General features: G+C 45.8%; 1 protein-coding gene across 2 annotated transcripts in view; it reads right to left on the reverse strand.

Annotated features, from left to right (window-relative positions):
* Positions 1–21997, reverse strand: part of PLPPR1 (phospholipid phosphatase related 1) — a 115424-nt gene that overhangs the window by 15132 nt on the left and 78295 nt on the right. For both annotated transcript variants that reach the window (XM_079959718.1, XM_079959719.1), the window contains exons 3-4: positions 4710–4898; positions 562–694 (exon numbers count right to left, since the gene is read on the reverse strand). In XM_079959718.1, coding sequence (XP_079815844.1) covers positions 562–694; positions 4710–4898 — 322 coding nt within the window. The remainder of the gene's footprint in view (positions 1–561; positions 695–4709; positions 4899–21997) is intronic.

Below are 21997 nucleotides of genomic sequence, written 5' to 3' on the forward strand. Positions count from 1 at the left end.
AATACTCTTCAACAGAAGCTGGATTTCTCTTTTTAAAACCAGTTTCTAAGCAATTAATTTTATAGAGTCTCTGGTGAGCAAATAACAGAGGACGTTTATTCACATCAGAATTCCCTGTGTTACTTGGAGCTAAGTGTTGCAAAGTTGTGGTATCAATATTAAATTAAACTTGGAAAGGAAGAAAAATGCCTGAGATGAAAATTAATAAAGTATCAGCAATACTATTTAGGGGAAAATTTGATAGATATTAGCATTGTTTCCCAGGAAGCATTATGAGCAGCCGATTGGGATAAACACAGGGGGTTGTATTATGCAGAGCAGAAAAGCAGTGGAATGTGATGCTGGCTGCAGAATTAAATGGCTTTTAGAATTTCAGCTTTTGCTTTGAGATGGAGAAAAGCAACTTCTAGCCTCATGGTTGGAAATATATACTCAAAAGGGTGGTGGCCAACGTTTGCTAAAATCTCAGAAGCTATGCAACTAAGATCTCTTGGGATATGGTTTCAACACCCTGCCTGTCACTACAGTATTTTAATTCGCAAGGCACTGATCATGGCTTACCTATAAATCGAATAATTCTCCGAAGTAACGGATTCAGATAACAGCATTCTCCTGTCAAAATGGTTTTCTCCTGGACAATCAGGCTTTCTCTGGTTGACTTGATGAAGTACATGGATATCTCTCCAATAAAAATCTGTGAACAGGAGGTGGGTAGGGACAGGTGAAAACCACAGAAAGGAAATATGGCAGTCATGGAAGCCAAGGCTGTTTATTATTGGAGTTCAAGGATGAAATGACATGTTACCCAAACCTATTGCCAAAGCTGCATTTTCTTTGGATGTAAAGATCAGAACTCAGCTTCCACTTGACATGTAAAACAAACCAACCAATGGGCACCATCCACCTTAATTCCCCAAGACCTAATTTTTTCATGGCCAGATCCTTAACCAAAATTGTTTTGACCATGGTCCTATGTTTTTTGTGAAATTTCGCTACCTGATCCCAACAGGGCTGGTACCTGGTGTGGGGATATCTAGCACCGTTGAAAGGGTTGGGTTTGACTTGGGAGACCGCTGGTTGCTGACTCCCAATCCTAGAGTTCTTTGTTCTTTTCTTCATTCTCCAGAGCATAGGGAACTGTTGGAGATTCTGCCTGTTAACTGTTAACATTAAGCTTTTCTCACTGGGCTTTCAATATCACGACTGACCGCTGTCAACTTGGCAGGAGTTTGGGAAGCGCATTAAAAGCAGGTCTATGGAGGAGCAACTTTGCTCAGGGAAAGCAGAGTATTTTTTGCTGTTCTGAGGAGAAGGTTGGCTCCTTTCTCTATCCCTCAGTCCCAGCCTTGTAATTCTGAGGCTGATTTCCCTCCTCCCCCTCTGCTTAAGAGGAAGGGGGTCAGCAGACACTCAATCCCTTCAGATTAACCCACAATCCATGATCAACACACTTCTTTGGGCTTTTCCCAGCAAGACTGCTTCTGGTTTTGTGTATCCAAATCAAAGACTAATGGCTCTGCTTGCCTAAGAGGATTTGTTGTGGTGAATTCAATCTGCCCTTATTCGGTAGCATGCTGCCAAACACCAGAATGGCAGTTCTCCGCCTCCTAAAGATAAGTGAGTGGCCAGCAGTTAGAAGGGTGTTGGTTTATCATTTTTATACCCCAAGCCTTCCTCCAAGGAGCTAATGAAGCGCATGAATGAAGATTTCTTCTTGGAGGCTGCAATTCTAGGCCACTTACTTAGGAGTAAGCCCCACTGAACTCAGTGGAACATACTTCTGAATGTGTATAGGTTTGTGCTGCACATAACCTGTGGAATGCAGTGTGCTTCTGTGGGACGGTGAGGTCCCTTAACGTTTGTGGAGAGTCTGTGTGAGTGTTCCTTCTGCATGCCCCTCAACCATCCTGATTTGAGTGGGGACATAATGGAATGGCCTGGGTTTTTTTGATCCAGTGCTCTGATGCGAGTCAACTGGCCTGTCCCAGAGCTCTGGACCAAAAATGAGCATCCCAAATGTGATCAGTGGTATGCTGGAGTGTATGCTAATCCAGGGACGCAGGTGGCGCTGTGGGTTAAAGCCTCAGCACCTAGGGCTTGCCGATCGAAAGGTCGGCGGTTCGAATCCCTGCGGCGGGGTGCGCTCCCGCTGCTCGGTCCCAGCGCCTGCCAACCTAGCAGTTCGAAAGCACCTCCGGGTGCAAGTAGATAAATAGGGACCGCTTACCAGCGGGAAGGTAAACGGCGTTTCCGTGTGCGGCTTTGGCTCGCCAGAGCAGCGATGTCACGCTGGCCACGTGACCCGGAAGTGTCTCCGGACAGCGCTGGCCCCTGGCCTCTTAAGTGAGATGGGCGCACAACCCCAGAGTCTGTCAAGACTGGCCCGTACGGGCAGGGGTACCTTTACCTTATGCTAATCCAATGAACCCTTGTCTAGCAAGACGTTGTAGATCTCCTTATGCGCACAAAAGACTTAAGGCTAAAAAGGATGAGGCATGGGAGACAAGTCAAGTACTCCCTGGCCCTGCTTTGTATCCTGAGTGCTTTTGTCTGGCTGGAATGTGTCCTCCAACTCTGATGCTTCCTCTTGCTTACCTGGGTAGTGAATAGAGAGATGTAGAAAAGGAGCCTACTGTGCAAAGGTTAAATTTACATTACATGCTCCACCCACTTTTGCTTCTGGCTCCGCCCACCCACCAGTGGCATGTGACTCACAGATGGTTGTCCAGAAAGGAATCCAGCCCTAAAACTTTAAAAAAGGGTTCCAGACCCTTGTAGAAGGGAAGGCTACAAATTTTATTGGAGGAGCAGGAAGAGAGGGGGAGGGGCAGGAAATGCACAAGGCTTTCCATGCATGCCATTTTACAGACAAAACTCTGCTTGCCTCTGGCTGTTTCCTCTCCTGCATTGATTAAAGGCATGTGGGATGGATAATTTTATTTTCGTTTTTTTAAAAGCAGACAAAACGCCTGCACGGATTCCCCTCTCTGCTCCCATGGCTTCACTTGAATTTGGACCCTGCCGTTTGTGGCCTTGGGATTTGCAGGCAATTGTTCCAGAACTTAAGACACGTGCTCTGAGGTAGGCACAAGGCTCCTTCCTGCACATGCTTCCCCCTTTCATTTAGACCAGGATTTCCCAAACTTGGGTCTCCAGCTGTTTTTGGACTACAATTTCCATCATCCCTGACCACTGGTCCTGCTAGCTAGGGATGTGAGGAGTTGTAGCTGGAGACCCAAAGTTTGGGAAACCCTGATTTAGATGAAGGGAGTAGATCCCTGTGCAGAAATGTATATAGTTCTGTACTGGGGGCAGGGGGAGCAGGGGACCCCTTGCATGCTGTGGCCATCATCATGACAACCCAGCTACTTACCTGCATACATTGTATACATACCTAATATATACGCATGCAATGTGGTGAGTGTGTTTCTGCAGCACCAACCCTACAATTCTATGATTCTATATGCCCATATACCCTAAACCAGATGGAGCCAACATGATGCTCTCCCAATGTTATTGGACCCCAGTTCCCACCGGCTCCAGACAGCATGGCCAATAGTCAGGAATGATGGGAGGTGGGGATTTAATAAGATATGGAGGGCACGATATTGGCTACCCCTCCCCTAAGTGGATGTATGTGGGGACTAATTGGGTGCTTTTAATATACCCTGTCCAGGTTTGGTGCAAAAGCCTTTTTGTGAAAAGACCTCCTCTGCAAGTTCTGCTATGGGGTCACATTTGCAGTGAGCTAATAGGAAAGGAAGGGAATGTTTGATAAAGGCACTGGTGTAAACAAACCTCTTATCCAGCCATATAGAAAGATTATGAACTTTGCTGGGGCAAAATGCTGAGAGTGACAAAAGTGCATGGCAGGAGGATTAGAGCGAGAGTGAAACAGAAGAAAAAAGTCCAGCTTCCCTTATGTGAAGAAGTAGGGGGGAAGTCAGTTGTGGGGGTGGGTGAGGAGAGAAAACGAGACAAGTCTGCCTGTGGCAACTCATTTTGACCTGGTTTTTAATTAAGCTAGCGGCTGGTTCTGTTTGATTTTAGAGCACAAAAGAGCCAGTCTTTGCAGTGAAAAGAGTGTAATAAGAGCACTTCCAGTGTTCTCGCTCCTTGAGAACGGCTTTCCTGGGTTTGCGGCGGGTTTTAAATGTTTTGTGGGAGAAGAATAGCTAACACTGAAATCTGATGTGTGAAAAGAGCAGAGCCTTTCTCCAAACTCATTCAGCAGCTGGAAATTCTTATTAAAGCAACCTGCTTTGCATCTAGCAGTCCATTTAGACTCTCATGCACTCCGCAGTCTCTCTTACTCTGTTTCATTCAAATCCAGTGTTCTATGAGTGACTTCAGTGTCAATAATTTACACCCTGGTGCTTTGCTCCAACCAAACATTTGCAATCATCTGTCAAATGAGATGCACACGGCTGTTGCCCTTGTTTAGGCATCACAGGGTACCGAGCTTTGTCTTAAACATGTAACTGAGTGCAGGTGATAAATGAGGGTAATTAATGACCATTGTGGATCGTATTAATTGGCCCAGCTTTAGCCTCTTCCCAGCCAAATCCCCATCAATTAGAACTGACTTGGTTCCAATTAGAATTAGACTTTGGTCAGAGTAGAGAACAAGCCCTCCCAGCCTTTTTTCTTTCCCTGCCACAAACCAGAATGAAAAAGTGATGGTTTCCAATTTTATAGGATCTACTTACAATTGCTGTTGGGGTCGCGGCCAGCACACAGTAGAGGACGAGAGGGGGTATAAAGCTTTCATCCTCCGTTCCCGGGTAAGGTTTCATCAGGTCTCCATCTTGGCAAAAGAAGCCTTGGACGTGCACTTGGAAAGTGTCTGTGCACTCAAAGTAGTAGGCGAGCAGGACAGTCCCAGCCATAATGACGAGCTGAAAATACAGCATGGTAGTTACACAGAGACATTTAGCGGTTGCTCAGCGGTCGTGCCTCCGAGCTGCGCTCAAACAGCCGACCTCCATTATTGCCACAAATCCCGACGGCAAATTCCAACATCAGAGAGTGGGTGCTTCGAAAGAGTGTCTTCCACGCCGGGAAACATCTGTTACATAAATCTCTGCGTAACTCCCCCCAACCCTGGTTGAAAGTCTCTATTCAAAGCAGGGGGGCACACAGCATGTGCCTCACAAGAGGGCAGAAGCTTTGGCGTCCACTTTTGTCCCCAAAATAATTTTTTTAAAAAGGCACATGGTGGTTGTCGCCGGCACTGATGGATCAAAGCAAATGGAACAGGGCAGACTTCATGACAGCTAAAAGAAGCCAGGCTTGAGCTTCTCTTTAGTTCCCTGCAAAAGAGATGCACAGATGCAGCTCCCACTCTGCTTCTCACCCTGATGCAAAAGAAAGCCAGACAAGATTTCCTGATGCAGCCAGGGAGGCAGTTTCAAACAGAGGAGGACTGGTGCTGTGTGTCACACCGAAGCATCCTTTGCTATCCTCTCCCCACCTCCTCTCTCTCCCCAGCTTTCATTTGCTCTCACTATATTTCCATCTTCAATGCCATATAACAGCCAGATTCATTCATGTCCTCTGTGTGTAGGGCTAACAAGAGCAGAGGAGGGGAGGCATTTATCAGCCCAGGGTCTACATTCCTTTCTAGGTAACTTCCAAGGGGCCACATGCAAGTGGTAGGCAGGGCCAGAGGGAAAAGAGGAAGGAATGTGGATGTAACCTTTGTACAGTACGCTAGCTTTTACACACACACACACACACACACACACACACACACACACACCACTCTCTGTCATCCATCCAGGCAAGAAAGAGGTGTTATAAGAGATCAAGGACACATTCCAGTCCAACAAAACTACTTCAGGACAGGGCAAAGCAGGGCTGGTGACTAGGGAAGTCTAGGGAGGCTCCCAAAGACCAGACAGAGAGGCTTGGAGGACTGCAAGTGTCCCCCATGCCTGAGAATCTCCATCCCTGGCTAAGGAGGCTGGATTCTATCTTCTCACCCCATCACCAACAGCTGCCCTGCCAGACCCCAGGCCTAATACCCATGCAGATCAAATGCCTCCATGCAGATCGAGGTGCTGTTAAAAGGTGCAGGAGGATGCCATGTCAAGCTGTTGCTGCTTTTCTCATCAACCGGCAGCAGAACTGCCTATCTCGAACCTTTGAGATAGGGCGGACTATGTATCAAACAGCCAAATAATACAACTTTCTAGGGAATCTCAGTGCCTCTGAACAGCTTCAGGATCCCACAAAGTTCACCAAAGAGGGGCAAAGGCCTTCAGTCTGAGAAAGGGGGATTCCGTGGCCAGCTGCGCATCCATTTCAGATAATATGCTCATCAGCTCAGGAGCAGAAACTGATTCAAGGCTTTCTTTTGTTTCACTCTCTCTGTTAGCTAATATTCTTGCCACCACCTTTCCAAACTCATCTTTTTACTATCAGATCTACAAACAGAAACTATACATTTTTGTTTCCTCAAGTGTAGGTTCTTTTTGCACAAACAGCTCCCCACATGAATGGGAGCGAGACGTTCCCCTGCCCCCGCCTGCAGTGAGGATCCTGCTCTGTTAAAACGGAATAAAGCAGAAATGCTTAAAAATCTAGTAAAACAAAAATGTAGGTAGGAACTGCACTGCCCTCTTGCGGAAGAAAATTTGAACACTCAGATGTTGCAGCCACAGACACCCCCAGCTATTACAAGCTATTGTAATCAATTGCAGTAAAGTTTAATGAAACTAGATAAAGCTAAAAGGTAGCAGCCTTTAAAATGGACCTAAGTTAAAAGTTAAGTATTTCTATTTTTGTTACAATTGGACATGGTAAAAATGCTTGTTGGAATTGTCTCTCCATTTTTAGAAGCAATAGAGACCTTCTTTCCCGGAAGCTCACAGAAGCACATTTCTGTACATTAGACTGCTATTGCTTAACATCATGTTTTGCTTTTACTTTATTTTGAAGGAATCTAAAATAGAACAAAATAAATGACTTCAAGCATGTGCAGGGATCTGTGGAGTTTTGCATAGAGGGACTTTGAGAACAGCCTGAACCAGGAGGAGACGTAGGACATGTTTCAAGGCACTTTAAAACATACATATTTTAAACACTCATTTTTTTCCCCAACAAAGAAATATTATGGCAATGCCTTTTAACATCAAGTTATGATGGTCATTTCCAGGAAAATTAACACTACTCAAAAAAAATGTCCAAAATTCTTAAGAGAACATTTATCACAAAATCTACATCTACTTCTGGAGACGCACCTTCTCTCTCTCACTCTGCAAGTTGACACAGTGAACAAACTCTTCATTAAGATGCTTTAATGATTTGTGCAAGTGCTGATTTAGGGGGAGGGAGAAAGACGAGGTGGACTCTTTCTGCCAAGAACCTTTGAGGTGAATGGATCTGTGCTGAGGTGGGAAGGGGTAGGCTTTTCCACCCAGCTGTTTTGGGGGATCCCTTCGACCACCTTCATGTTCATCCCAGAACCACAAATGTCACTCCCTCATGAAAAGGGAAGTTTTTTGGGGGAAAGGCCCTTCAAATTAAGCACAGCTGATTGCCAGTGTTTGTGTAGCTCAGTGCTCATAGTGTCACCTGCATGGCCAAAAGAAAAAAAGCACCTGATGTCATTGTGATGTCAGATGATTCTAAGTGTTGTGTACTGAAGTTCTCACCCTGGGCCAACAGGCGGATACTGTAGTTAATTTTCACTCAGGTCTGCATATGCAAATAAGGAATTGAAAGTGACGTTCAGTGATTGGATAGTTACAGAAAGTTGTTACTGTTGCTTTGTAGTTGAGCTCTATATAAGCAGGTTGGTTGAACCCTTCAGTTCAGTTCAGTTCTGGCCTGTGAATAAACAAGAGCTGTCTGAAGAATTGCTGTGTTGTCTGATATGTTCACCCACAACTTAACAGTAAGGTAAAGGATGATTAAGTCCAGTCAAAGGTGACTGTAGGGTTGCAGTGCTCATCTCGCTTTCAGGCTGAGGGAGCCGGCGTTAGTCCACAGACAGATTTCCAGGTCGTGTGGCCAGCATGGCTAAACCGCTTCTGGCACAACGGAACACCATGACAGAAACCAGAGCGCATGGAAACGCCGTTTACCTTCCCGCCACAGCGGTACCTATTTATCTACTTCCTTTCGAACTGCTAGGTTGGCAGGAGCTGGGACAGAGCAACAGGAGCTCACCTTGTCGCAGGGATTCGAACCGCCAACCTTCTGATCACCAAGCCCAAGAGTCTCAGTGGTTTAGACTACAACACCACCCGCCTCCCTCAGGTGATTGACAGATGGGCAGCCCCAACCCTGGGATTGGAGAGAGAAGAATCAGGCCTGTTGGCTGAGTCCAGTTCCCCACTGCTGCTCTAAAATGTATCTTCAGTGCTGTTATGCTACAGCCACATTGCGGAGTTTATATTCCCTCCCCTGCTTTTCAAACGTGAAAGCAGAGTTTAAGTGCAGAGCATCAATCTAACCCTCGATCTCCAGTTATCCATGTTTCTACTTAAACCTAAAGCAGATCTGATGAGGCTTAAGCAGCAGGGGGCATTAAGGCTTTGTTGCATCCCACCCCCATCACCAGACAAACAATACTGTTCGAAAAATGCCATTCTGTTTGCTGTGTACTTTTTCCCCCCTCCACCAATTTCCCCAAGAAGGGCTAGGATTTCATTTAATCTTCTCCCCACGGCTGGCTTTATTATTCTGCATAGCAACCCAAAGTATTCCCTCAGCTGGGAAGGTGAAAGGTGGTGGCAACCGTGTGTCTACTCAGGAGTAAATTAGGGCCATATCCTGCTAAACAGTTCTGCTAGTGCAAGGTTTCTGTGAAGTGGAAGTTCCCCACTCCCTTCTCCCCCTATGTGTCCCTGCTATGCCCCAAAATTGGGTTGGGGGAACCCCCGGGACATATTTAGGGCAGAAGAGACCGTGAGGAATATTCCATTGCACAGCTAAAAGCATACCCTCCAACATTTCCTTGATGAAAATAGGGGTGTCCTGTTTAATAATAATAATAATAATAATAATAATATTCCACCCATATAACTGTGTTGCCCAGCCACTCAGGATAGCTTCATATATATATATAACATAATAACATAACATAACATAACATAACATAACATAACATAACATAACATAACATAACACTATAGAGGGACTATACAGGGCTGCCTTCAGATGTCTTCTAAAGGTTATGTACTTATATCCTTGGTTTGGGGGTCGCATAACTCCATACCCTCAGATTAAATTAGGACATCCTGCCATACTCTCCAACTTTTCTCTGATGGAAATAGGGACGTCTTAAGGAAAAGTGGGACATTCTGTGATCAGATCAGAAACTGGGGCAGTTTCTGTAAATCTGGGACTCTCTCTGGAAAATAGAGACACTTGGAGGGTCTGCAAAGTTCTGCCTGTAGAAAAAAATTGATCTGATGAGAATGCCACAATGGTGAGTGCTTTTGTAAAGCCTTGCAGAGGAACAAGTTAAGTGATTTCTTGTTTTTGGAGCAACCTATTATCAGAGTAATTCTGCCTTATTTATATAGTTCTTCTGCAACATAGAACGCACAAGGTTTGTCAGCAGGGGGCATTCCTGTTCTATCCAAGCCACAGCCAACATTGACACAGAAATGGCCTGCAATGTTAAACAAGCAGCAGGAACAGCAAAATATTTTCCCGCACCCTCATAAAATCTACATGAATATGTCACAGTTGAATTGCATTAAAATGAAAATCAGATCTGGGGATGCATTTCAGTTGCTTTAGGTTAAAACTACACCAGCATGGGGTTTATTATTTCTTCTTCTCCTTGTTATGATGTTAAGGCTGCTTGAGAACAAATATGCCCTGTTGGTCATAATTTTATTTTAGATGTCTCTCTCTCTCCCCCCATCTTTGAATAAAGGGAATGATTAACAACCGTGCAATCCTATATAGGAAGTTGCTCCCAGTGGGTTGTATGCAAAATAGCATTAAGTAATGCATCCCATCAGTGTCAGGATTTACAGTTGAGAACAGGGCTTCCCCCCCCCCCCAGTGATCAAAATTCACCTGGTGCATTTTGCACCTGGCTGTCGGCCACTTGCAACCAAGTGGAGACGCCCGCTCTTGACTATTTTCACACACTAGCAACATGTGCTGTAGAATTCTATCCATTATATTTTATCTGCACAATCAGAATGAATTTCAGGAACCAAAAAGTTGTACAGTGCTACCTTGGCTGTCAAACTTAATCTGTTCCGGGAGTCTGTTTGACTCCCAGAACCGTTCAAAAACCAAGGCACGGCTTCCGATTGGCTGCAGGAGCTTTCTGCACTCAATTGGAAGCTGCAGGAGCCTCGTCAGAAGTTTGGCTTCCAAAAAACGTTTGCAAACCAGAAAACTCATTTCTGTGTTTGCGGCGATCGAGAGCCGATTTGTTTGGGAGCCAAGCCGTTCAACAGCCAAGGTACTACTATATTGGAAAATATGATTTTCAAGCTGTCTGACCCCAAAATGGCAACTAAACATTCCGTTTTGGTGACTGGTTTAAGGAGCCATTTGGTGCCTACCTGATCTGACACTAAGTAAAAGTGAAACAAAAGAAGTGCCATGGTCAGATCACTTCCTGGTGCAACTGGACTTCTCCGCGACCCTTCCCCTCTGCAGGGAGGTGGGACCAATTCGGATGGTCCGCCCCCGCCACTTAATGGATCCAAATGGTTTCCAGAGTGGTAGGGGATGCTTTATCCCATGTTGATGGCCTTTCAGCTGATTCCCTGGTGGCCCGCTGGAATGCGGAGTTAACCAGGGCTATCGACTGTCTGGCTCTGAAGCGCCCTCTCTGATTGCATGGAGCCCGGACAGCTCCGTGGTTTTTTTCGGAGCTGAGGGCGATGAAACAATCGCTGAGACGGCTAGAGCGTCGGTGGCAAAAAACTCACTCCAAATCTGACCGGACACAGGTTAGAGCTCAACGTCGAGCCTACCAAGTGGCGATAGCGACGGCGAAGAAGACTTTCTTCACCGCCTCTATTGCATCTGCAGAAAATAGTAGCAGGAGACTCTTTCAGGTGGTTCGTAATTTAACAGAACCACCTTTACCACCGGGGCCTTGCAAAGACCCCAAGATCTCCTGCAACGATTTTGCAAAGTTTTTTGCAGATAAAATCACTCATATTCGGAAGGAGCTAGACACCACCGTGGGAGCAGTGCCGGGGCGGGAGAGTGCTAGAGCTCTGTCTGGTCAAGTTGCATGGAATCAATTTCAATCCGTTACCCCCGAGGATGTGGACAGGCTGCTTGGACGCGTGAAACCAACCACCTGTCTCCTGGATCCTTGCCCATCCTGGCTAATAAAAGCAAGCCGGGAAGGGCTGGGCGATGGGCTCTGCGGGGTGGTGAATGCTTCCCTCTGTGAGGGAACATTCCCAGATCCGCTGAAAGAGGCGGTCATTAAACCGCTTCTTAAAAAACCATCTTTAGACCCGGCCAGTATGGCCAACTATCGCCCAGTCTCAAATCTTCCTTTCTTGGGCAAGGTGATTGAGCGCGTGGTTGCTGAACAACTCCAGGCACGCCTGGAGGAAGCGGACCATTTGGATCCCTTCCAATCGGGATTCAGGCCTCATCATGGGACTGAAACTGCCTTGGTCGCGCTGGTTGATGATCTCCGGCGAGCTAGGGACAAAGGTGAGAGTTGTTTCCTAATGCTGCTGGATCTCTCAGCGGCCTTTGATACAATCGACCATAACATCCTTCTGGACCGTCTAGAGGGGCTGGGAGCTGGGGGCACTGTTATACAGTGGTTTCGCTCCTTCCTCCTGGGCCGTGTTCAGAAAGTGGTGGTGGGGTGAAATATACTCCGAGTCGCAAAGTGATTTCATGCTCTTTATTCAGCTCATAGTGATGAGGAGGAATGAATGAAAGTCCCCTCAAGGTATCTGCTTTATATACATTATTTACACAATGGGCTGCACATGATTGGCTAATTCCGGAATTCTACTGTAAGCCAATCAGGTTGTGGATTCACTTCTATCTGGAGCATGATTGGGTAGTTCCTGCCAACCAATCATACTGCTGCATTGTTCTAGGACCAATCAGACTGCTGCATTCTGAATCCTATTGTTCTAGGACCAATCAGGCTGCTGCCTTTTGGATCCTATTGTTCTAGGGCCAATCAGATTGCTGCAGTTTGGATCCTATTCAACCCAGTACATAACACCCCTCCCCTCTAAGTTCCAGTCCTGCCCGGGAGGTCGCATTCATAGTCCTCGAGGTACGCCGGCGGCCTACGTGTGCGTTGCGGCCTGGGGTGTTCCCTGGTCCGGGGTTCAGGTTCTGGCTCGTGTTCCAAGGATGCTGGCTGTGATGGGGCTGTTTGGTCTGGCGCAACCGGCTCGCTCAGTCGTGGTTCTGGTTCCGGTGTCCTTTCGGCCTCACGGGTCCTCTCTGTATTTACTGATTCTGCCTCTCCTGCTGGCCCCTGCTGCTCTATGGGCCTCACTGCCCCTCTGTTCCCTTGGGACTCCTCTGCCCTTTCCTCCTCCTGGTTTTCTCCTGGGAATCGTCGCCGTATCTGGTCGCAGTGGCGGCGCCAGCATTGCCCCCCATCCGTTAGCACCTCATACGACACGGGGCCAGTGACCCTGGTGACTGTGGCGGGTACCCATGCTGGGCCTGCCCCAAAATTCTTTGCGTACACTGGGTCCTGAGCCTCGAAGGTCCGGGGGTTCTTGCCTTCCCCCACCACTACCTCATCCTGAGCTCTATCGGGGTGAAGGCGGTCCAATCTGATTGCAAGGCGCCGACCCATTAGTAGTTCAGCGGGGCTCCGGCCAGTCGTTGAGCTGGGGGTGCTGTGCTGTGCTAGAAGGAATGTGGCAAGGCGGTACTCCCAATCCCCTTGTGTCATGCGGCGAAGGGTGTCCTTGCACGCGTGGGTTCGAATCCCATCCTCGTCGCCAGTGAAATATACTCCGAGTCGCAAAGTGATTTCATGCTCTTTATTCAGCTCATAGTGATGAGGAGGAATGAATGAAAGTCCCCTCAAGGTATCTGCTTTATATACATTATTTACACAATGGGCTGCACATGATTGGCTAATTCCGGAATTCTACTGTAAGCCAATCAGGTTGTGGATTCACTTCTATCTGGAGCATGATTGGGTAGTTCCTGCCAACCAATCATACTGCTGCATTGTTCTAGGACCAATCAGACTGCTGCATTCTGAATCCTATTGTTCTAGGACCAATCAGGCTGCTGCCTTTTGGATCCTATTGTTCTAGGGCCAATCAGACTGCTGCAGTTTGGATCCTATTCAACCCAGTACATAACATGGGGGATGAGTGTTCAGATCCTTGGGCCCTCACTTGTGAGGTGCCTCAAGGTTCCGTCCTCTCCCCCATGCTTTTTAACATCTATATGAAGCCGCTGGGAGAGATCACCAGGAGGTTTGGACTGGGTGTCCATCAATATGCAGATGATACCCAGCTCTACCTCTCTTTCAAATCAGAACCAGTGAAGGCGGTGAAGGTCCTGTGTGAGTGCCTGGAGGCGGTTGGAGGATGCATGGCGGCTAATGGATTGAGGTTGAATCCTGACAAGACAGAAGTACTGTTTTTGGGGGACAGGGGGCGGGCTGGTGTGGAGGACTCCCTGGTCCTGAATAGGGTAACTGTGCCCCTGAAGGACCAGGTGCGCAGCCTGGGAGTCATTTTGGACTCACAGCTGTCCATGGAGGCGCAGGTCAATTCTGTATCCAGGGCAGCTGTCTACCAACTCCACCTGGTACGCAGGCTGAGACCCTACCTGCCTGCGGACTGTCTCGCCAGAGTGGTGCATGCTCTAGTTATCTCCCGCTTGGACTACTGCAATGCGCTCTACGTGGGGCTACCTTTGAAGGTGACTCGGAAACTACAACTAATCCAGAATGCGGCAGCTAGACTGGTGACTGGGGGCGGCCGCCGAGACCACATAACACCGGTCTTGAAAGACCTACATTGGCTCCCAGTACGTTTCCGAGCACAATTCAAAGTGCTGGTGTTGACCTTTAAAGCCCTAAACGGCCTCGGCCCAGTATACCTGAAGGAGCGTCTCCACCCCCATCGTTCTGCCCGGACGCTGAGGTCCAGCGCCGAGGGCCTTCTGGCGGTTCCTTCATTGCGAGAAGCAAAGCTACAGGGAACCAGGCAGAGGGCCTTCTCGGTAGTGGCGCCTGCCCTGTGGAACGCCCTCCCATCAGATGTCAAAGCAATAAATAACTACCTGACATTCAGAAGACATCTTAAGGCAGCCCTGTTCAGGGAAGTTTTTAATCTGTGATATTTTAGTGTATTTTTGGTTTTTATGGAAGCCGCCCATAGTGGCTGGGGAGACCCAGCCAGATGGGCGGGGTACAAATAATAAATTATTATTATTATTATACCTTATATATCTGAGTTTCTAACACTGCTCATTCCCCCATGAACCCCTTAAGTGAATCCCACAGTGAGAGCCAGTGTGGTGTAGTGGTTAAGAGCAGTGGACTCATAATCTGGTGAACCGGGTTCGCGTCCCCGCTCCTCCACATGCAGCTGCTGGGTGACCTTGGGCTAGTCACACTTCTCTGAAGTCTCTCAGCCCCGCTCACCTCACAGAGTGTTTGTTGTGGGGGAGGAAGGGAAAGGAAAATGTTAGCCGCTTTGAGACTCCTTAAGGGGAGTGAAAAAAAGGCAGGATATCAATTCCAAACTCCTCTTCTCTTCTTCTTCTTAAATTTGTTCTGGGGTCTCCCCAATCTCCTGGAGCAGATTGTGCAACCAGGAATCTTTGCATCGATGGGTATATCAAGTTGGATACTTCCATGGAGTTCAATGGACATCCCGTGAAAGGGCTCCAGCTTTACTCCATTTACATTTGAATGCACAGAATAGAGTAGACATGGGGAACCTGTGGCTGTCTGGATGTTGCTAGACTCCACATTTTGTCACCACCAGCTAATATGGCAAATGGGATGATAGGAGTTGGAGATCCATCACATTTGGAGGGCCACAGGTTCCCTAACTCTGATTGATGGGCTCTCATCTTGCACTTGTGTCACTCTTGGCATGTCTCAAAGCACATCCAGAGTAGAAACAGATGCAACTGGCTGGCACGATTGTGTCAGTCTTTATTGCAGGGGTGAGCAACCTGTGGCCCTCCATAAGTTGCTGGGGCTGCATCTCCCATAATCCCAAACTATTGACCCTGCTGGCTGGGTCTGATGAGAAGTGGAGTTCAACATCTGGAAGTTCTCCACTCTTGCCCCAGGGGATAGTGACAGGGCTGGGACATTGGGGACATTTGTTTAGAACATGTGCAGAGGAGGGCAACCAAGATGATCAAGGGTCTGGAAACCAAGCCTCATGAGGTTGTAGGAGCTGGGTGTGTTTAGCCTGGGAAAGAGGAGATTGAGGAGATATGATGGTCATCTTCAAATACTTCAAGGGCCGCCATGTGGAAGAGGGAACAAGCTTTTCTCCTGCTCTGGAAGATAGGACTCGGACCGATGGCTTCAAGTTACAAGAAAGGAGATTCCAACTGAACATCAGGAAAAACTTTCTGACAGCAAGAGCTGTTCAACAGTGGAATGGTCTCCCTTGGACTCTCCTTCCTTAGAGGTTTTGTAAGAAGAGGTTGGATGGTCATCTGCCATGGATGCTTTACTGGGTTGGACTTTATGACCCTTGGGGTCCCTTCCAACTCTACAATTCTTTGATTCCATGGTTGACCCCAATCCCTGCACATGTGTACAGTCAACACAATTTGGCCACAGGCAGAGGCCTTCTGCATTATTTCTATCAGCTCATTAGCTGATGCACTCAGTAATGTGTCTGAATCCTTCTCTCATTAGTTTTCTCAAATCTTCCAGTGCCACTACAATCTCTTGTGCCTTGTAATATTTTACAGTTTCATTTCCACTCACAATTAACTTTAATAGCTTATCACAATTTGCCACTTGTTTTAAATTTGAGGCTTGCTCCCCTGCAATTACATAAACTCCCCCCCCCCCGAGACAGTTCTGAAGCCTCCTTGAAAACATATATATTCCTGCTAATAAGCCCTACCATACTGCTAAAACCTTCAGGTAACAACTCTCTTTATCTTATCAAATTAGGGCTCCCAAGTGCTTCCAGCGAATCCAAAATGACTGGAGCAACTATATCCATCCCTGCATTAAATTTGAAATGTGAATACTTCTACCTTACTTCATGCTTGGAAACCCACTGATTCTACTCAGAAACAGACAAATCTGTCAGTTTTTTGCTTCTCCTTCTTCCAGTCATAAGATCAGGTTTACCACATTTCCACACCAGTTTGCATTTTTTTTAAAAAAACATAATAATAATAATAATAATAATAATAATAATAATAGTCTTGTGCAAATTCATTAGCATTTCAGCAACCATTTCTCAGAATATACACATTTTTTTGTATGCAAGTCTGCCGAATGCTCATATTTTTACAAGCAGTTTTCTTGATATAATACATTCTTGTATATCATTTTTATGCACACTTTTTTTCCCTAATATACCTCTCCAACAATCTGTAATGTTTTTCCATTCCACAGGAGGGCCGAAGATGACCAGGCTATCACACAAGTTCCATGGGGTGTCAAAAGCTACTACAGTGGTACCTCGGGTTACATACGCTTCAGGTTACATACGCTTCAGGTTACAGACTCCGCTAACCCAGAAATAGTGCTTCAGGTTAAGAACTTTGCTTCAGGATGAGAACAGAAATCGTGCTCTGGCGGCGCGGCAGCAGCAGGAGGTTCCATTAGCTAAAGTGGTGCTTCAGGTTAAGAACAGTTTCAGGTTAAGTACGGACCTCCAGAACGAATTATGTACTTAACCTGAGGTACCACTGTATTTAAATGCATCTGCCCTGTATTTTTAAATTTATTTTATCAGTACATTGAAATCCAACCTTTCCTTCAAGAAATGATGTATGGTTGTCTCCCTACTAATCTGACCCGCACAACAACCCTGTGAGGCAGGTCCTACTCCCAACACCTTAGCCAGTGCACCGCATTGTGTTCAGATGTATTTTATAATGGACAATCAGATCACGAATGCCAAAATATTGGACAAAGGAAGGCGGAGCGTACATAAAAGCCATTTCAGTCATATTCGAACACCGATTCTTCCTTGTACACACTGTCTCCCTCAGCACATTTTCATTCAGTTAAAAACCCTGATCCTTCATAAAATGGGGGGGGGGGGACACTGCCCTTCCTAATAACTCTCTGAATTGAATACTGCACTTAGCCTGAGAATAAAATCCCCAACGTAGTGCCTGATCTCACAGGGTTTGCCGTTTCATGGGATCATAAAACTGTAAATCTGGAGGGGGGGGGGGAGGGAAAGCCTCAAAGGCCAAGCAGCCCAAAGCAACTCCTGTGGTGTCACAGAGAAAGCCACGGAGATTACCCTCCAGAGGCCATTCCATCTTGGCTCACTTCCAAGATTTTTATTGACAGAAAACCATAGTCTGGGGCAGCACTGCCCTCAATTACAGTGATTACTTTTTTACCTTTTAGCCATGAGTGGCGGCCATTCACTTATACGGGAAGAAAATTCCTCCAAGATATATATACTCAGTCAACAAGACTGTTGGAAGGAAGGGGAGAACTTGGTGAGGGGCAGGAGGAGGAAAGGGAACACGTTTCTTCTTTCCTCCAATTCAACATCTGCACAAGTCTACTTTCAGTTCGGTGTCTCTGTCACAATATGCAGGGCACACCAATGTGGCATTCACAGGCGCCAATGCTCTTGCCAAAACCTTCCACAGTGCCTGTGAGGAAGTCTCAGAAAATAGCCCCTCAAAATTCCCAGCACATGAGAGACTGGCTGATAGGGCTGGGCGATGATGATGATAACAATAACAATAACAATAATTTATACCCCTCCTATCTGGGCAGCTCCCAACAGAATATTAAAAAGACAATAAAACATCAAACATTAAAAACTTCCCTAAACAGGTCTTCTAAAAAGATGTCTTCTAAAAGTCAGATAGTTGTTCATTTCCTTGACATCTGATGGGAGGGCATTCCACAGGGCAGGCGCCACTACTGAGAAGGCCCTCTGTCTGGTTGATATATCGTCCAAAACTCGTTTGAAGTTCATACAGTGGTACCTCGGGTTACAGACGCTTCAGGTTACATACGCTTCAGGGCACAGACTCCGCTAACCCAGAAATAGTACCTCGGGTTAAGAACTTTGCTTCAGGATGAGAACAGAAATCGTGCTCCGGCGGCATGGCAGCAGCGGGAGGCCCCATTAGCTAAAGTGGTACCTCAGGTTAAGAACAGTTTCAAGTTAAGAACGGACGTCCGGAACATATTAAGTTCTTAACCCAAAGTACCACTGTATTGTGATATCGGTTTCATAATTTTTGACTTGGCAATATATCGTGAATCATGATATGTGTGTGTGTGCTAAGCAAAAATCACAACGTGGGGAAAAACGCGAGGCCAGCCAATGCCTCTATATAGCTCTGTCCTTATTTCAGACATTATGATATATATCAGTATATCGTGATATTTAGCTGGTGATATATTGTGATGCTGAAAACCAGGTATCGCCTATTCTTCCAGCTTGGTTCCTGTTTGTACTTGCTCAGCTTCTGCTACGTGCCCCCACAGGAGCCATTTTGTATTATGCCCCTACCCACCCAGTGGCAGCCATTTCGTGACTGGCACCATACACTTTTTCAAAATTACGAATGTTCCCACTGGTCCCAAAAGGTTGGCGATTCTCATTGCAAAGCTGGGGCTACTCTGATTATGTGCTGGCCTGCTACATCCTGGCAAAACTATATATTTTATTTTCTAAATTCTTCTGGCAACACTTTGCACATTTCATAATTTAATTCAGGGTTCAATAATTTGTCAGCGTCCAATAATTTTGCGTTGTGCTCGGCAAAGCATAATGACTTTCCATTTAATTGTCTGCGGTCTTTTAAATTTTGTTTTGCATAGCAGAATCGGCGTTAGCAGCTTTGACGTCGCAGCACAAAAGTTAAAGCGCTGCCCTTTCCCCAAACATTTTTTTGCAAAATGTCCTGACAGTGTCCCCGAGAGCCATGGTGTACTGACTGGTGACATTTCGCTGTACAAATGGCCCATAAAAAACTATTAAATCTGTCTTCTGCTCTGAAAGGCATTTTAACTTAATGGCCATTTTCACTTTTCTTGGAATTGTGAGGGGAGGAAACCATTCCTCACACGATGCCAACTGACACAAGCATCTGGTTTAGTGAGGTAATATATCTTCTTGAGATTTCTCAGTAGTATTTCGAAACATCTGAAGCAAGACCAGTTGCCAAAATTTGCTGTTGTTGCTTCCCACCCGCCCCATTTTGGAGACCACTTAATTCAATGGTCTGATCAATTTTAGGCTCTGGGCTTTTAAAAGCTTAATAATGTGTGGTATTTCACTTCATAATGTGTGTATGGGCCCTCCTGCACTCGCAACCCACCATTTAGACCACTTTGCTTCGAAATATGGCAAGCCAGTTCTGCTGAGGCCAAGGTTGGCTGAAGACATTTTGGTGCTTGAGAAAGAACAGGAAATTTTAGCTACCCCCTTCTCCCATTCACAGTACACCAGCAGCCTGTGATAGAAATTCAGATATATAAACTAGGCACCAAATGGTACATCAGGGGTAGGTAACCTCATGCTCAGGGGATCAGTGTGGCCCCCCAGTCTTCCCAACACGGCCCTTGATGTTAGGGCCCAACACGGCCCTTGATGTTAGGGAATCATTCTGCCAGAAACACGTACAGTGGTGCCTTGCAAGACGAAATTAATCCGTTCCGTGAGGCTCTTCGTATAGCGGTTTTTTCGTCTTGCGAAGGAAGCCCATTGACAGCTTAGCGGATTAGCGCTATTAGCGGTTTAGCGGCTTTTAGCGGATCAGCTGATAAGCGGTTTATCAGCGGATCAGCTGATAAGTGGCTTAGGGCTTAGGAAAAGGGGGGGGAAAGGGAAAAAACCCCGCAGGAACTCGCAAGACATTTTCGTCTTGCGAAGCAAGCCCATAGGGAAATTTGTTTTGCGAAGCGCCTCCAAAACGGAAAACCCTTTCGTCTAGCGGGTTTTGCGTCTTGTGAGGCGTTCGTCTTGCTTCCACTGTAGAGAGTTTCTAGAAGGTTCCAGAGAGTTTCCCTTTATATATGGGAGTGGCACTCTGAGCTTAATTAGCATCAGCTGGAAGTGGCAATAAGAAGAAGATCACCCGGCTTCCTATTTTGCAGATGCCTGATAGCAAACGTCTGTCCGAAGTGTGTTGCTTGTAAAATCTGCTGAAGGACTGTTTTCTGTAATTTACGACATGTGGCAGATAAGAAAGACTTCAGTAATTATTGAATGAAACCAGCCCCCATATCTAAAATTTGGTTGTGTTTGGAATAATTCCGTAAACAGAGATACATCGCTTCCTCATTCCAAGATGAGGAGAAAACATTAAACACGGGGGGGGGGGGGTGTAGTAAAGTAAAATGAACTGTTACAAGGTAGATGGAAGTCCACGACAATTAAAGTATGTAAAGAGATTCAATCCATAAGGAAAGGTATCATATATGAGAAAAGCCATTATAGGACTGAATCATATTAAATTGTATCTAACATAAGATACATACTGAATTTGCTTTTTTTTTTGTCACTGTCTTTGTTTGGTTTTTTGTTTCCTTTTTTCTTTTCTTTTTATATACGTTGAGAAGTAAGGTTTTTAAGTCTGCCATTATTTGATTTATATAGAAGGTACCAAAGTATGTATTTGTTATCTATGTATTTATTTGTATGTTTGAAATACAAAATTGTAATTAAAAAGAAAGAAAGAAAACGAAGAAGAAAGACTTTTGTTTGAAAGTGTACTGTTAATTGCTGTTTATTTTAACAGTCGAAAATATATTTGCTGCCGTAATGCTTGTACCCAGTCCGGGAATAAAATCTCTGGACCGAGGCTTCACAGAGTTTGTGAGTCATCTTTAAAACAACAACTTTGTCATTGTTCACCACTTCCATGAGAGAAAGATGCTAAACAGTTTAAAAGAGGTCCTACCTAACAAAAGTATTTGCACAGCCCAAGTGTGTGGACTGGAACCTCTAATACTTGAAACCTCCCACTGGCCACATCTGCAGTGGCTCTGCTTCAGGCCCAAAGTGCTTTTGCCTGACTGGACTGTGTCTATGGGCTCTGATGATGCCTCTCGCTTGTCTACATGGAGGGTTGTGTGAGAGTGAATAAGAGGATGGGAACCGTGGTTAAAACCAGTAGCTGCTTAATCTGTTTCAACCTGCTTAAATGTCTTGTGCTTGTTTCTCCCTAGGTATTTGGCTAAATTGGAAATGATAATTTCTGTCATTGTAGTTTTGCTTGTTTACCTCATAACAGAATGGTTGAGTTTGCTGTTTATTGGATGTTTATATGAATTCGTAATTTTCGCATATTGTTTTTCTCTGTTTAGTTTCATTGCTTTGTTCCCGCTCTGGGATTGAAAACATTGGACCTTGGACCAGAATGCCCTGCAAATAAGAGGACTGTCCTCTGTAATATAGGACATGTGGCCACCCTACTTTTCTATGACTTTAGTGTTGTGTTGTCAGGACTAAGCAGCCTCCTAGAAATGAAGAGAAATGTGATTTTCCACCCAGTTATAAGCACTGTTATAAGTTATAAGCACAGTTCTCTTCAGTAGGGTGAGAAAGAAAATCTGCTCCTTGAAATCCTTTTTGCTATATGATTGCTTTGCTTCTCCTCCTCTCGTAAAAGACTTTAATGATATTATCAATTGCCACAAAAGGTGCTTTCGTATTCCCCCACAACTGCTGAGTTCTTCTATATTTTCACAACAGTAGCTCTCATTTCGCCCTCCCCTCTTTGTTTCCTGCTGTGAAAAGAAATTAGCTGGATAACTTAGGGAGCAGGAAGAACTGTTTTTCGTATTCCAAGATGCTGGATCCCTTCCCTACTCTATATCTGTGAGAATATTTAATCTGCCTTT

This window comes from Podarcis cretensis (assembly GCF_951804945.1).
Source record: "Podarcis cretensis genome assembly, chromosome: 17".
Lineage (NCBI taxonomy): Eukaryota > Metazoa > Chordata > Lepidosauria > Squamata > Lacertidae > Podarcis > Podarcis cretensis.